Genomic DNA, 16404 nt, shown 5'->3' with positions numbered 1-16404 from the left:
AGCCCCATTAACTTGAATGTGACTAAGCTGTACCTAGGCTACTGGCCTAGGAAGAAGCCGCCTCCTCAACCAGCTTATCAGCAGGGGTGCTGGGAGTCGGACCCTACCGATCAAACATTGATGACCTAATCTGGGGATAGGTCGTTAATATTAAAACCTTGGACAACCTCTTTAACGGAGGGCGATCCTCTGTTCAGGATCATCATCTCTTGACCAGTATGGAGAGACGTGTCTCACTCTGGAGCACTTTTACTATCCAGCATTACACAACTTACTGATTTGAATTGACTCTGTGTAATGCTTAATTTCTCCTGTGGAGGCACTGTAGGGAAACTGAACACTGGATTTCTCCACAGAGAATTAGCAGATTGCCTAGGATTTTAGCAAGGTGACACTGTCATCTGATTATGGTCAAGGGACCTTCTAAAAATGAGGATTGTCAAAATAAATACCAAATAAAAAAATAAAAAAAAAGAGGATTATCCAAAGAATTATGGAACCAAATATACAAAATTATAAAAACAGTCCCTACAAGTGAGCTTATCTCATGAACATAAGGTTGAAGGGGCCATACTATCTAGCAAAGAGATCTTTTATATTGTAGGGGCTTTCAAAAGATCAATTACGCCATTTAGGTGGGCAGTTGTGGTTGCCAAAAAAAGCACCTGTGTCATCAGCTTATTGTTTAAGGCTACTTTCACACTAGCGTTTTTGTTTTCGGGTATTGAGTTCCATCACAGGAGCTCAATACCGGATAAAAACGGATCAGTTTCATCCTAATGCATTCTGAATGGAGAGCATTCCGTTGAGGATGCATCAGTTCAGTCAGTTCAGTCCCTCTTACGTTTTTTTGGACAGAGAAAATATCTCCAGACAAAAATACTGATCACTTGCCGAAATGCCGCATCCGGATCCGGCTAACAAATGCCATCAGTTTGCGTACGGATTTCCGGATCCGGCAGGCAGTTGCGGCGACGGAACTGCCTGCCGGAATCCTCTGCCGCAAGTGTGAAAGTACCGTTAATCATATATTTTTGTTTAACATATATTTTTTAAGACTTTTTGATTATGTTATATTTAATTCTCCATGTTAATATCTATAATTTAACAAAAAACTAAATCCTGCAGCTTTCGCACTCGCTAGTAAAGGTGGATTTACACGGCCCAATTGTCGGGTGGATGACTGGGAACAAATGTTCCTGCAAACACTCGTTCCCGACAATCTGCCCATGTAAATGTGCCGCTGATCACGCGATGTATAAGCGAAATACTCGTTCATCGGGTGATCCGTCGTTCTTGCAGGCACATCCATCATCGTTTCTGGGCAGCAGATCGTGTGGTCTAAACAGCAATCTGCTGCCCAGAAACAATGCAGCTGTATGTGGATGAGGGATCGCAATAGCCGTGGATGTGATCGCAGCATGTAAATGCAGTGCTTCACCTCCACTGAGCGAGCAGCCGACTGCCGGGAAGGAACGTTTCCTTCCTGACAACCGGCTGCTCCTCGGCCAGTCTAAACCCGCCTACGGGCAATATGTATTAATCACAATTTCCTATAGATAATAATGCAGATATTTAGGCAGCAGTGGATTGTGGTCCCCACTCAGATACAAGGAGAGAAAAGAATGAAAGGAAACCCAAGTGACAATCAAGGAGACTTCTATGGTTGCAGGCGAGATGACTGGGTGTAAATGGGGCTGAACTGCAATACCCGACGTAGACCATGGAGAATAGTGGCGCTGTCTCTAGACAAAAAGCTGGGCTTTTTCCCTAATTCCAGACATCCCCTTTAATAACTGGAGAGCCACAACTTGTACAACCCTTTCACAATATGCCGGAGACCGTGTTATCATTTTCTCTCTTTAATCCCCCCCATTTAGCATGGTTTCCGGTGGGCCATTATAGGCAGTAGTTTAATTGGAGAGGTACGAGTCTACCCCCAGCTTATCTGATTATCGGCATTAAAAGGGATATAGTCTTTTCCATTTTTGTCATTACATCTTAAAACTCATGTTAGAAAATTAGCCGCTTACCTTTATGGACCGGGCGCAGCTAAATGAAATTAAGAGGCCTGAGTGATTCCAGCTGCGTGCTGGATGATTACATTAAGCTAGAAAATATTACACTCAGAAATCAAGCTGAGGCAATCAAGTCATTAATCTGTAATCAATACAGGCTGCTCGCTGAACAGATTTTCTGTTTCGTACAGTTGCATTAAATTTCACTGATTGTAGAGAATAAGGGATCTCCCCCCCCCCCCCCCACCTCCTCCAAAAATGCCCATTTCTGCTTTATTTTTATCCCCGGCTTATTATTTCCTGCCTCTTGGATGAGGGTATTCTCAGAACCGCTCTTCACTAAACTTCCTGCCCTTCTGAACTCGTCTCACAGTGGGAACACAAAATGAAAAGGCAAATGGATAAATAAGGATCACTAATGACCCTAAAACAAGGAGAAGAAACACCCCCCCCCCCCCCAATTACTTTACAGGAGAAAGGTCATGTACAAGTTCAATTGTAAAACAAGCTCACAGGCCTTCTGCCCACCACCGTATGTGCTTTGGGGTCCGCAAAACAAGGATACTGCTGTGTATGTCCCACATTTTTCCATTCTGCATGTCCTTCCATATTGACCGTAAAACAGACAAGAATAGAACATTTTCTTTTGCGAGACGGTCATAAAGGCAAACTGATGCAGACATCACGTGGATGATATCCACATGCTGTCCGCATATTTTAGCAACACCATAGAGATGAATGGCGGATCTCAGGATAGGTCATCAATATCAGATGGGCGGGGGTCTGTGTGACGCTTTGCGATCCACAGCGATACTAGGAAATCACAAATGCGCCATATTTCTCAATCACAAAGACAAAAGAGCCTTCACTAAGAATCTTCTCTTTCACTAAAGGAGTAACTCACAGATCAGAGGTACAATTAGCACCTTCTTGCCAAAGAATCTTCCTGCCCCATGCCAGGTTTAAGTACCCATCAATCTGGTATTCTCTTGACAGAACCTCATAAACCCGGTCTCTCTGCAGCCATAGTGTCTCCAATACCAGCAGGGGTCTCACACCTTTAGCCTGGGCAGCGAGCTTCAGAAGAAAAGGACAGATCCTTATCACACAGCTGGTTGGTACAGGAGGGAAAATGACCTGAAAGTCACCTCCAATCCATAAACTTCATATTCTTCCCATATTTTCCTAATATTTCATGGGTTATGGAAATGGGAAAGGAACCATCTTTTCAGAGATGGTTTTGGTTCTCCTAACCCACCTTCTAGGAAACCCGCGGACAAATCAGAGATTCCCGCTCTGAGATATAAAGGTTCTCGGGCACCCGGTATTATCTTCTAGTCGTATTTGTTATCAGATGATGCGTAAAATTGTACTGATTATCAATATCTACTATATTTCTTGATTGGACTTACGGGATATGGAGAAATGGGCAAAGCAAAGATGCTGCCAGGTTTTCTCCCTATGGGGCAAAGGACTGCCCCTGTTCCAATTACCCAAGGCTGGACCTGAACGTGTCATAACCACTCCCCGCTTCAGAGTAGGTAAAAACAGTGACACACTGAGGTCCTGGGTCCTTCATCTACCATCTGACGTCGTCTAACATCTCGACCGCCCGCAGGGACACGGGCACCCCACCATCTTGGATTATTATTTCAAAGACTTTGCCTATTACTGGACACTACCACGGTAATTCTGAACTTACAGACATTCTATTCCCTTCCACCTCTAACTATTTCTATCCAAACCAATCTGTTCACCTGGCAGGTATATTTATCTGTCAGCTTTAATATATATATAATTTTGTGTGTAGTTTTAGAATAAAAACTAACGATTTCATCGTTCCAGTTTTGCCCTTGTTACTTGATGACCTGATCTATGCTAAGAACTCTGTCCTCAGAAGACATACTACCAAATTGTTTTATTTTTATAAATTGTTAATGTACTAGCTAGGTTGCAAATAACCATTTAGTCCCTTTAGGATTAGCTAGCCGGGGTCTCTTCGCCCCGATTCAATACGAAGAGTGGTGGCAGCAAATTAATTTGATTTCCAGCGTGAAATCAGTAATTTTATTTTTACCGATTGTACATACAATCGTGATTGCATCCTTTATGGGCCCACCAACCAATCTTAAACGTCTTCTGTGCTCACAGTGGATTCGCCTCCAGGAGTCTCTAGTTGACGAGACCTGTATGGCAACTGTGGCGTAGTACGACGGGATTGGCGGGTGGTCGTCACATTGGTGGCAGCAGTGGGATAGCAGAACCCAAAACCAGGCAGAAGTCAGCTTTTGGGAGATCAGAGCACAAAGAACTGACAAGTGCAGCTTTTTGTGCAATCATAACAATAGGACAGCGGTTACTTAGTATCCTGTCCTGCGGAACTTGTGTTCCGGGCGCAAAACGGTACACATTGATAGGAATAGATTGGTTTACATTTTCCACCTTTTCCTTGCTATATCCTATTCTTTTTCTCTTCTTTTCTGAATGTCTGATTCAGTTCCAAATTACCTAAGTTGGTCTGTCGCCGACTTACAAGCCGTGTGTGAGTCGCAAGGCATTGCCATTCTGAACAAAAATCGATCACAGCTGATCAAAGCTTTGACGGAGAGAGACGGCCAAGCGATGGAGGATTCCAATCCCGTGCGGGAGGCTTCGCTGCCCCTTCGTTCAACGTCACCCAGCATCGCCAGCTATGGGAGTGCTGATGTTGCTACTTTAGCTCCGGGTGATGTGGATACCCTGGATTACGCTATGTCCACAGCTCCTGCTAACCCTCAGCAAAGAACAAGCAGCTCTGGACTGAACTTCACTGCCTTGGGCCCTATGAGCCAGCAGTTGATACCAGGCCTGACTGGCGCGGATTTACGTTTTTACCTGGAGATACAGCAACAGCAGCAAAGAGAGGAGCGGCAGTTCCAGCTTCAGAGAGAAGTGCTGCAGCACCAGCGTGCACTAGAACTGGCCCAAGTGAGACAGGCCGAGCGGTCTGCCTCTCCTAACACTCCTGCTGCAGGAGGCATTCCTCTACCCGGGGTCCCCAAAGCAAGGTTTCCGGTTATGGAGAAAAACGGGGACATTGATTTATATTTACGCTCGTTTGAGAGAGCGTGCCGCCAGTTCTGCATCCCTGAGGATCAGTGGGCTCTACACCTGACGCCTCAGCTGACTGGTAAAGCGCTGGATGCTTTTGCGGAACTACCCACAGACCAAGATTGCGATTATCAGACTATCAAGGATGCCATAATTGCTAAGTTCCAGTTAACCCCTGAGGTTTACCGGAGAAAGTTCCGTGCCATCCTGAAAGGATCCACAGACTCTTACGCGGATGTGGCTAGCCGCTTATGCACCACATTCCGCCAATGGACTAGAATTCTTAAAGAAAAGACTTATGCTACCCTTGAGGATTTGATGATCCATGACCAACTCCTTGCGATATGCCCTACAGATGTGAGACAGTTTGTGCTGGAGCGCAAGCCCCAGTCTGTGAAAGAAGCTGCTGAGCTGGCAGACATGTTTGTCGCAACCCGGGTACCGGACATTCGCAAACCTGTGATGACGGACATCCGCAGGCCGGTGGTATCAGACATGCGCAAACCCCTGGTACCTGACAGCCGCAAAACTCCAGTACCCAACCAGGACAGAGCCATGTCCCAGAACTGGAGAGAAGGCAGGCCCACTGGCCCTGTGAACCGTGAGACAACCAGGCCCTGGTGTGAGCTGTGTCGCAGGCCCGGTCACACCAAGCAAACCTGTTACGCAGGGAAGCCGGCCCAACCTCCTAGCATCGCGACGACGCCAAGCCCTAAGGGGGCCAACGCTTCCTCACCTACCTCATCTGCTGTATTGCTGGTCGGAGGACCCGAGGTGCACCGCGGATCCCAGAATCACCAGCCTGTCACTGTGAACGGCCAGACTGTCATCGGATTCCGTGATACCGGTGCAGATGTAACCTTGGTCCGTTCACATCTTGTTACGGAGAAGGATATCCTTCCAGGAAAGTACCTCGCTCTGACCGGAGTTGGGGGCACTCGCACTCATGTGGCCCAAGCCCAAGTCACCATTGATTGGGGAATGGGACGGCAAAAGCGAGTTGTTGGGGTCCTGGATGATATTCCTGTTGCCACAGTGCTTGGCACTGATTTGGGCACCCTTGTTTCCCATTACGAATACCCTGCAAGCGCGCAGGAGGCCCAAGCAGGACTCCCTGACCAAAACCAGGTACTGTACAGCCCTTTGGGGAAACAGGGAGACGGGGACACCTTGCCTGCTATTTCTACTGTCCCTAACGCACCTAGGGAGGTATCAGATTTAAATGTACAAGCAACCGAATGTCATTTGCCTACTTCTGCACCTGTCATTGTTGATCCGAATGCGTGTGTTAGTGTTAGCAATGGTGATATAAATGATGCTGTACCTGTTCTGGCCATTACACGTTCTATGGCCAGCCGCCTGAACTCAGAACCGACCGAAGGGACCCCCTCGGGCGATTCTGACCCTCAGGTGGATAACAATGCGAGAAAGACCTTTTCATGTGATGATGATGATGATTGTTTCACTGCGCTGGTAGACGCTTCCAGTGTCGCCAGTAACCTGGGCTCAGATGGGGCTGCGGGGACAGAACCAGCCGTCCCTCCACCCACCTCTGACCCCAGCATTGAAGGTAACTCTCCACAGCTGACCTCATACGTCACTGGTCAGCTGGAGGAGACCGGTGGCGCTGCATTCGTGCAGGCCTTAAAGGGTGACCCTAGTCTGGAGGCACTTAGGGCCCGAGCTGGCCAGCCTCCAGGTGAGGGCACTCCATATAAAATCTATTGGGAGAACGACCGACTGTACTGTGAAGCTGTACAGCCTACAAAAGATGAGAACACGAGACAGCTGGTACTCCCTAGGGAATTTCGGGCACAGGTGCTCAAAGCAGCCCACGACATTCCACTTGCAGGACATTTGGGTATCAGAAAGACCCACAAACGTGTTCAGAACCATTTTTACTGGCCCACGATGGGAACGGACATAACGAAGTACTGCCGATCGTGTACCACTTGCCAGAGGGTTAAGAAGGCTGGAGGACCCCGCAAAGCCCCTTTGCAGCCACTGCCCGTGATCACAGAGCCCTTCCAGAGAGTGGCAGTGGATATAATTGGTCCCCTTCCCATTCCTAGCAGTTCTGGCAAGCGCTACATCTTAACGGTCGTGGACTATGCCACCCGTTACCCAGAGGCAGTAGCACTGTCTTCCCTTAGGTCGGCCACGGTGGCGGACGCCTTGATCGGGATTTTCTCGCGTGTAGGTTTCCCCGCCGAGATGATCTCTGATCAGGGCTCCTGCTTCATGTCGGAGCTAATGGAAGCCCTCTGTGAGAGGATGCAAATCAAGCACACCACTTCCAGTGCATATCACCCGCAAACCAACGGCCTTTGCGAACGTTTCAACGGAACGTTAAAGCAAATGCTGGCCACGTTCGTGGAATCGCAGGGGAAGGACTGGGAGCGGCACCTGCCTCATTTGCTGTTCGCTTACAGAGAAGTGCCACAGGAGTCCACTGGGTTCTCGCCCTTTGAACTCCTATATGGACGAGACGTCCGAGGGCCCTTAAAACTGATTCGGGAGACCTGGGAGGGAAAAGGTGACCCCTCAGAAGTCTCTGTGGTTGAATATGTCCTAAAATTTCGGGACAAGATGGAGTCCCTCATGACCATAGTGACGGGAAACCTTGCAAAGGCACAGGCCAAACAGAAGGCTTGGTATGATCAGCATGCCAGAGAGCGGTCATACGCAGCAGGTCAGAAGGTATACGCCCTACTCCCTGTCAGGCAGAACAAATTGCAGGCTGCCTGGGACGGGCCATACACCATTCTGAAACAGGTGAACCCAGTCACTTACCTAGTGAGTCTCGGGGGTAAGCGACAGAAACTGTTCCACGTGAACATGTTAAAAGCACACGAGGAAAGGGAGCAGTATGTATTAGCAGTGTGTAGCCAGCTAGAACCCGAAGAGCCAGATCCACTGATAGACTTGCTAGCAGAGCTACGAGACGTGGCAGATGATTGGAACATCAACCCCCACCTCTCGTACCCACAGAAGCTTCAGCTCACCACTCTCCTGAGTGCGCACAGCGCCACATTCTCAGGCATCCCTGGCCAAACCAACCTAGCAGCTAACCGAGTTGATACAGGGACCCACAAGCCCTTACGGCAGGGCCCCTATCGCACCTCACCCGAAGTGCAGGCTGAAATCAAACGAGAGATTGATGAGATGCTACAGTTAATGGTCATCCAGAAATCCTCTAGTCCATAGGCCGCCCCGGTTGTTTTAGTCCCCAAAAAGGACAAGACAACCCGGTTCTGTGTCGACTATCGGAGACTGAATGACATCACCATAACCGATGCGTATCCCATGCCTCGAATTGATGAATTGCTGGATCAGCTGGCGTCCGCCAGCTATCTAACAATCATGGACTTGAGCCGTGGATACTGGCAGATTCCGCTTGCGCCAGAGGCGAGAGCGAAATCCGCATTCATCACCCCTTTTGGCCTCTATGAGTTTACTCGTATGCCCTTTGGGATGAAGAATGCGCCCGCCACCTTTCAGCGGGCCATGAATGAACTGTTGGAAGGAATGCAAGGTTATGCCCTAGCCTATCTGGACGATATAGCCATATATAGTCCAACCTGGGAAGATCACCTTGATCATCTGTCACAGGTATTGGGAAGACTGTCCGCTGCCAATCTGACCATTAAGCCCAACAAATGTCAGATTGCCATGACAGAGGTTCAGTACTTAGGACACAGAGTAGGCAGCCAGACCCTGAAACCTCAGATAGGGAAGGTCGATGCCATTGTAGCATGGCCACGGCCTAACACCAAAAAACAAATACAGGCATTTCTGGGAACGGCAGGGTACTATAGGAAGTTTGTTCCATCCTATAGTACTCTGGCTAAACCGCTGACCGATGCAACGGGCAAAAAACAACCCAACACGGTCACATGGAACTCGGAACTAGAACAGGCATTTCGGGCCCTGAAGGAAGCGCTAGCTAGCGCTCCTGTCCTTCAAGCTCCCGACTTCTCCCGTCAGTTCCTAGTACAAACTGACGCCTCAGACCACGGTCTGGGAGCCGTCCTTAGTCAGGTGGACGCAACCGGGCATGAGCACCCTGTCCTCTACCTGAGCCGAAAACTACTCCCGCGGGAAACCGCATACTGCACCACTGAGAAGGAGTGCCTAGCGATCGTATGGGCCCTACAGAAACTTCAATCGTACCTATACGGACGATCCTTCATGGTCATCACAGATCACAACCCTCTCAGCTGGCTGAAACGTACTTCTGGTACCAACGGAAAACTTCTCCGCTGGAGCTTAGCGCTCCAACAGTACGATTTCACGATTCAGCACAAACCGGGAAGTCGCCATCAGAATGCTGACGGACTTTCCCGCTGTAACTAGCTCAAATAGGGAGTTGGGATTGCTTCAGTCCCAGTCTTGCTGACCACTCCTTCCCCAATCTTCCAAAGGGGGGAGGTGTGACGCTTTGCGATCCACAGCGATACTAGGAAATCACAAATGCGCCATATTTCTCAATCACAAAGACAAAAGAGCCTTCACTAAGAATCTTCTCTTTCACTAAAGGAGTAACTCACAGATCAGAGGTACAATTAGCACCTTCTTGCCAAAGAATCTTCCTGCCCCATGCCAGGTTTAAGTACCCATCAATCTGGTATTCTCTTGACAGAACCTCATAAACCCGGTCTCTCTGCAGCCATAGTGTCTCCAATACCAGCAGGGGTCTCACACCTTTAGCCTGGGCAGCGAGCTTCAGAAGAAAAGGACAGATCCTTATCACACAGCTGGTTGGTACAGGAGGGAAAATGACCTGAAAGTCACCTCCAATCCATAAACTTCATATTCTTCCCATATTTTCCTAATATTTCATGGGTTATGGAAATGGGAAAGGAACCATCTTTTCAGAGATGGTTTTGGTTCTCCTAACCCACCTTCTAGGAAACCCGCGGACAAATCAGAGATTCCCGCTCTGAGATATAAAGGTTCTCGGGCACCCGGTATTATCTTCTAGTCGTATTTGTTATCAGATGATGCGTAAAATTGTACTGATTATCAATATCTACTATATTTCTTGATTGGACTTACGGGATATGGAGAAATGGGCAAAGCAAAGATGCTGCCAGGTTTTCTCCCTATGGGGCAAAGGACTGCCCCTGTTCCAATTACCCAAGGCTGGACCTGAACGTGTCATAACCACTCCCCGCTTCAGAGTAGGTAAAAACAGTGACACACTGAGGTCCTGGGTCCTTCATCTACCATCTGACGTCGTCTAACATCTCGACCGCCCGCAGGGACACGGGCACCCCACCATCTTGGATTATTATTTCAAAGACTTTGCCTATTACTGGACACTACCACGGTAATTCTGAACTTACAGACATTCTATTCCCTTCCACCTCTAACTATTTCTATCCAAACCAATCTGTTCACCTGGCAGGTATATTTATCTGTCAGCTTTAATATATATATAATTTTGTGTGTAGTTTTAGAATAAAAACTAACGATTTCATCGTTCCAGTTTTGCCCTTGTTACTTGATGACCTGATCTATGCTAAGAACTCTGTCCTCAGAAGACATACTACCAAATTGTTTTATTTTTATAAATTGTTAATGTACTAGCTAGGTTGCAAATAACCATTTAGTCCCTTTAGGATTAGCTAGCCGGGGTCTCTTCGCCCCGATTCAATACGAAGAGTGGTGGCAGCAAATTAATTTGATTTCCAGCGTGAAATCAGTAATTTTATTTTTACCGATTGTACATACAATCGTGATTGCATCCTTTCTGGGCCCACCAACCAATCTTACACGTCTTCTGTGCTCACAGTGGATTCGCCTTCAGGAGTCTCTAGTGGAGACCTGTATGGCAACTGTGGCATAGTACGACGGGATTGGCGGGTGGTCGTCACAGTCTGACACCCGACACCCCGCAGATCAGCTGTATAAGTAGAAGCTGGAAAACCCCTTTAAAGACTGTCTTTCTTTTTCTTTATGTAATTGGCTTGGTCTCACTAAGTACTCCTTAGTTCCCTAGTCAATACTTTTCAATAGATATTGAATTGCCTAGAAATTGCAGCTTTCTCTTTGCTCCCCCAGGCATTTCAGTGGTGCTGCTAAAACAGCGTAGTGAGGTGTCCTCCGTCTCCTATCTTGTATATACAGAAGACGGAGGACTTAACAGTGGGCAGCAGTGATGGCCAGTTCGCAGCGAACACATGCGGGCTGCCATCTTTAGTAAGGTGACCGCTCCCGGTGACCGCATTTGATTTCAGACCCGCTCGCGGCACAGGTACGGGTTTACCTGTGCATCGCCGGACGGGTGAGTCTAACCTTACTAAAGATGGCAGCCCGCATGTGTTTGCTGGCGAACACTGCAAACTGGCCATCACTGGTGGGCAGTCCTGAACGCTGCGGTTGGCTCCCGTCGGACCGCTGAAGTCACTTGCTTCTAGAGAGATGTAATTCCGGCTCTAGGGACTAATTAAGCGCCAATCGCTCTCAGGAGGAAGAAGGTGTGTTTAACTGTGGGAAAAGCCGATTGGTTGGAGTGAGGCTGCGTGTTCCCGAGATAAGCCTAAGTAATTCTGGGTAGTTAGCGGTCTTAGCCTCAAGGTAAGGGCATCGGTGGCCATCTTTAGAAGATTGTCAGAAAGAAGTCTTTTGAGGAGCAGTTGCTATAGACGGAATCTTATTAAACAAGTGGTATGTGAACACAATAACTAGTGATTATGGAATATCACCACAGCGGCAACAACATATATGAAAATTGAATTCTGATAGAAAATATGACAGTAACACTTTAAGAAAGAGAAAAAACAACAACATTAATCTAATGCTCGCTTTCATGCTCATGTAATTATGAACATTGCACAAAGAGGTAAATCCACAATGCTCCACAGCAACTGGCTTTAAAGGGTTGTGCCAACTGTTAAAGCCTCGTTCTTTTCTCCGTTTTGAGATCCAGCAGGTTGTTCTGACACAGAGCAACCTGCCGCATCCACACTGACTGCGACGAGATCCAGCCGATTTCCAGCATGAACGGAAATAGACAAGCGATGTACTCTGCCATCTCCAGCAGTTCCATAGACTTTGAAAGGAGCAGGTGTGGCCATGCTCATCTGCCACTCTATTCAAACTGCTACTCATGAGGGACCGCCGTTCTAGTCCTAGGTACGGATCCCAGCAGAGGGGCCCACAGCGATCAAACATTTATCCTGCAGATAGGTGACAAATCTCTATTGTGAAAAACGTATTTCTTTAAAGGAAGAAGCACACAAATGTATTGCGGTCACCAACTGTGTGCACGGAGCTGAAGCATGGGGCGGAAGCCCACAGAAGCCCTACGAAGCGTTTCCGTGGGATTTGGCTCCGTTCCTCCACACCACAAAAAAAAAATAGAACATGTTCTATTTTTTTGTGGTGTGGACTGAATTTTGCAGATCGCGGAGCCATTCAAGTGAAGACACACGGCTAGTGCCTGTGCGTTGCGGACCACTATCCGCAGCACGGGGCACACACGTTCGTGTACATGAGCCATTATACAGAGTCTCTTGTGTATGTCTTGTGAATACTTGTTTAGTTGCTGTGCCATTTATAGACTGTTTGCTTTCTTGATTCATTATCTTTCTCCCCCCAACCTATATTTCCCATCATGCCTCTGAGGCAGAAGAGGCAAAGTCTCATCATACTGTTCTGATCTAAGTTCTACCTAAGTGCTGCAACTAACAGAGCAGTGACATAGAGCTGCTGTGACGTAGCTTCAGCCTGTCTCTGCTGGCAGCGCTTACATACAGGAGGCAGGGGAGAGAAGTGTGAAGCTGCATCTCATAGGCATATCTACGAGATTCAGATTCACACTGCTTTAACCCTACCTCCTGCACTGGAGAGTCTTCATACAAACATAGTATAGACTGGTCCATTAGACCACATTTTTCGGACTATAAGACACACCTGACTATAAGACGCCATCCAGGTTTAGACCACAGGAAATGAGAAAATAAATATTTTCTACGAATTAAAACTTCCCTGGTAGTTTAACGACATGGAGGGGTCAATGTCTAGCATACGCCCTCAAGACGCTGACCTTTGTGTGACATCTGCGTTGCATCCATTTAGTTTTTTTGCGGATCCATTGTAATGATACCTATTCTTGTCTGCAAAATGGATAAGCATAGTACATCAATCTTTTTTGTGGGACTGCAGAACGAACATACGGATGCGAATAGCACACGGTGTGCTGTCCCCATTTTTTGCAGCATCATTGAAATGAATGGCTCTCCATCCTATCCGCAAATGGTTGTGAGAATGGGGCTTCATTTTCACATAATAGAAGCATCAACATCACAAGTTACAGTGTACAATACAATATCCACTGTGTAGTCCTCTTCTTACTGGTCTGCCTCCTACCACTGATGATGTCATCAAAGATCCTTTAGCTACATTAATGCAGAGCTTTCATGCATTTCCTTGCTGCCTGGGGACCAAGGGTTTCTCAGTCCCCTCCATGATCGCTCACCCGCCTCTCCTGCCTGTCGTGATCACATAGATCGGGGGCGGGAGCGGAGAAAGAAGTGTGCAGATGCAGAGATCTTATTGACAGAGCAAAGTGTTGTATGAGCGCTCTGCAGGATCATTAACTAAGCAGTTAGGGAGGTCTGGCACTGCTGGAGCACCCCAACTACAGACTAGAAGATGCAAGCACTTGCAAGGATTTTTTTCCCTGCTAAAAAAGTGAGTCTTATAGTCCAATAAATACGGTATATCTTCAGCATTATTCTATGCATGGGAGACATACAGAGGAACAAGGAAGATGGATCCAGGTGGGCAGGGAAGGAGTCCGAGAGCTGCCAGGACAGAGTTACAAGGTAGCTCTAGTAATTCACAGGAAGTAATCCAAGAAAAGAGATTGACCGCTGCTGTCTACACACTGGAGATCACATAACTAGAGATTCATAATCAAAGAGTTGAAGCCTTGAAGGGTCAGACTGGCATAAACCAAATTTTACTGCTAGAATACTGGTGGCGAGTAAGCATTATAAATAAAAAAATATATAAAATGGAGTGTTTCTTTAAACAGAACCAGTCACCATGAAAATGTGAAATAATCTGCAGCATGTTGCAGAGCAGGAGGAGCTGAGCAGACTGATTTATAGTTTTATGGGAAAAGATTCAGTAAAACTTGTAATTTGTCCCTTTATATTCCTGCTCATTCTGGGCTTTCAAGTCCAGGAGGGGGCCCTATCCGTGATGGACAGCCTTCCCCCTATGACAACTTTTAAGCATTAGCTTTTCTTACTAAATTAGATATTTTTAAGACCATAAGTAAAGATACTAAAAGTAGGGAGGGCATCAGTAATAACTTGCAGTTCTAGTACTAGATTAAAAAATAAACCTTGACCACAGGTTTCCTGAATAGCAATGTACTGTCCCAGAACAAAACCACAATTATGCAACACAAAAGTCACATAAACCAAGGGCTGACAAAGGGAATATGTGAAATATAACGCTTCTGTGGTATAATCGAGCATTCCTGCATTAACACGGTGCATCGTACTGCAGAACTGGAGGTAAAGCTTGAATTTAGAAAGTGGGCCCCATGATATAGCACTCCATACATACTAATGGTCTTTTCCTATAACCAACATTTACCACTCATCCAGAGGAAAGACACTGGGGGACCCTCAAAGATCATGAGAACTGGGTTCTTCTGAAAATCCCGTGTGAATGGAGCAGTAGTACTTATGTATGACCACCACTCCATTCACCGATTATGAGATGGACGTTCCCATGACTGGTGCCAGGTACCCCACATTCATCACCTATACTGTGGATGGGTGGAAAATCTTTCAGAGCGATAATACGGCTCTCATTCTAGTGCATGGAGCCTTTACTGCACCTCCTGCACTAATCTACCAGAATGGTGGCTTCATTACGTGCCCTAAGTATGGAATTTCTTCCTTAAAAGCATTGCTTCTTGGAGACAACAGCTTAATACGTACTGCACCTGATATAGCTTGCACCGTCATATGTGCGCATAGTCCCCAAAGTACATGATTTCTGGTCTGGCATTAAAGGCAGGTTTGTCCCTATGACACTGGCTGACCTGTTACATGTGCGCTTGGCAGCTGAAGGCATCGGCGTTGGTCCCAGTTGCAGGGAGAGCTGAGCCACTAGGTGTAATTATTCATATAGATATATATATATATATATATATATATTAAAACATCATTTTTCTCAGCAATGCGGGCACATATGAACATGGGACCAACACAGATGCCTTCAGCTGCCAAGTGCACATGTAACAGGTCAGACAGTGTCATAAGGACAAATCTGCCCTTTAATATGCATGCACATAACAGCCACAGACACAGAATCTGCTTATAATGATACAACTGTGAAAAATAAGTTTTTTTATAAAAAAATAACTTACCCTCATAGGATGAATATCTGCATAAGGGGGCTTCCCTTCTGCCATTTCTATTGAAGTAATTCCCAAAGACCATATATCCGCTACACAGTTATACCCAATTTCTTGTATCACTTCAGGAGCCATCCAGAACGGCGTCCCAATTACTGTGTTACGCTTCGCCATTGTATCCTATGGAGAAAAAAAATATCTAGATGTTTATACAGATCAGTATAGAAAGGTATCAGGGCCGGCCACCGCACGGGCCACTTACAGTCAGCTGGCCTGCAACTCCGAAATCTGCCAGTTTAGCGTGACCTTCCGTGTTGAGGAGGATATTGCCGGCTTTTATATCTCTGTGGATCTTCCTCATGAAGTGTAAGTATTCGAGGCCTTTTAGTGTGGATTTAAGAATGGTGGCAATTTCATCCTCTGTTAACTGAAAGATAAACCATACATGTATTTCAGTAAAAGAAAAAAAGAGAAGACTTTCTTCCAAAAACAACAGCATCCTGTCCCATTGGTAGTGTTTGATATTGCAGGTCAGTTCCATTGCAGTAAATGATGGGGCAGAGCTGCAACACCGCGGGTTTCTCCACCTCTGGGACCTGCTCCTATGTCAAGAAGGGGGCTACAATGTGAATGAAGCGCGCAACCCGCCACAGCGGCATCTCCATTCGTGGCTACAGGACTTCTAAAAATAGCAGAGCGAGCGATCAGCCATCACAAAACACTAAAGAAATCCATACGGCCACATTATATAAAAATATATAAAATCAAAACTTTATTAGTTCAAGTATAGGAATAAATTAATCACCAGAGAGAAAATGACAAGATGGAAAGGAAATACAGAAAATCTACAGCGATCAGCTATATTCAGAAGTCCCATAGCGGTGAATGGGGAAAGCTGTGCATGCGCAG

At 46.7% G+C, this 16404-nt stretch overlaps 1 protein-coding gene across 1 annotated transcript in view; it reads right to left on the bottom strand.

The window, feature by feature from the left end:
- STK3 (serine/threonine kinase 3) overlaps positions 1 to 16404 on the bottom strand; it is a 247563-nt gene that overhangs the window by 186438 nt on the left and 44721 nt on the right. The window contains exons 5-6 of the mRNA XM_044294570.1: positions 15758 to 15922; positions 15508 to 15675 (exon numbers count right to left, since the gene is read on the bottom strand). Of these exons, the coding sequence (XP_044150505.1) occupies positions 15508 to 15675; positions 15758 to 15922 (333 nt within the window). The remainder of the gene's footprint in view (positions 1 to 15507; positions 15676 to 15757; positions 15923 to 16404) is intronic.

This window comes from Bufo gargarizans, chromosome 5 (genome assembly GCF_014858855.1).
Source record: "Bufo gargarizans isolate SCDJY-AF-19 chromosome 5, ASM1485885v1, whole genome shotgun sequence".
Taxonomy (NCBI): domain Eukaryota; kingdom Metazoa; phylum Chordata; class Amphibia; order Anura; family Bufonidae; genus Bufo; species Bufo gargarizans.
Note: the sequence above shows the minus strand (reverse complement) of the source record. Positions and strands in the feature narration are given on the sequence as shown.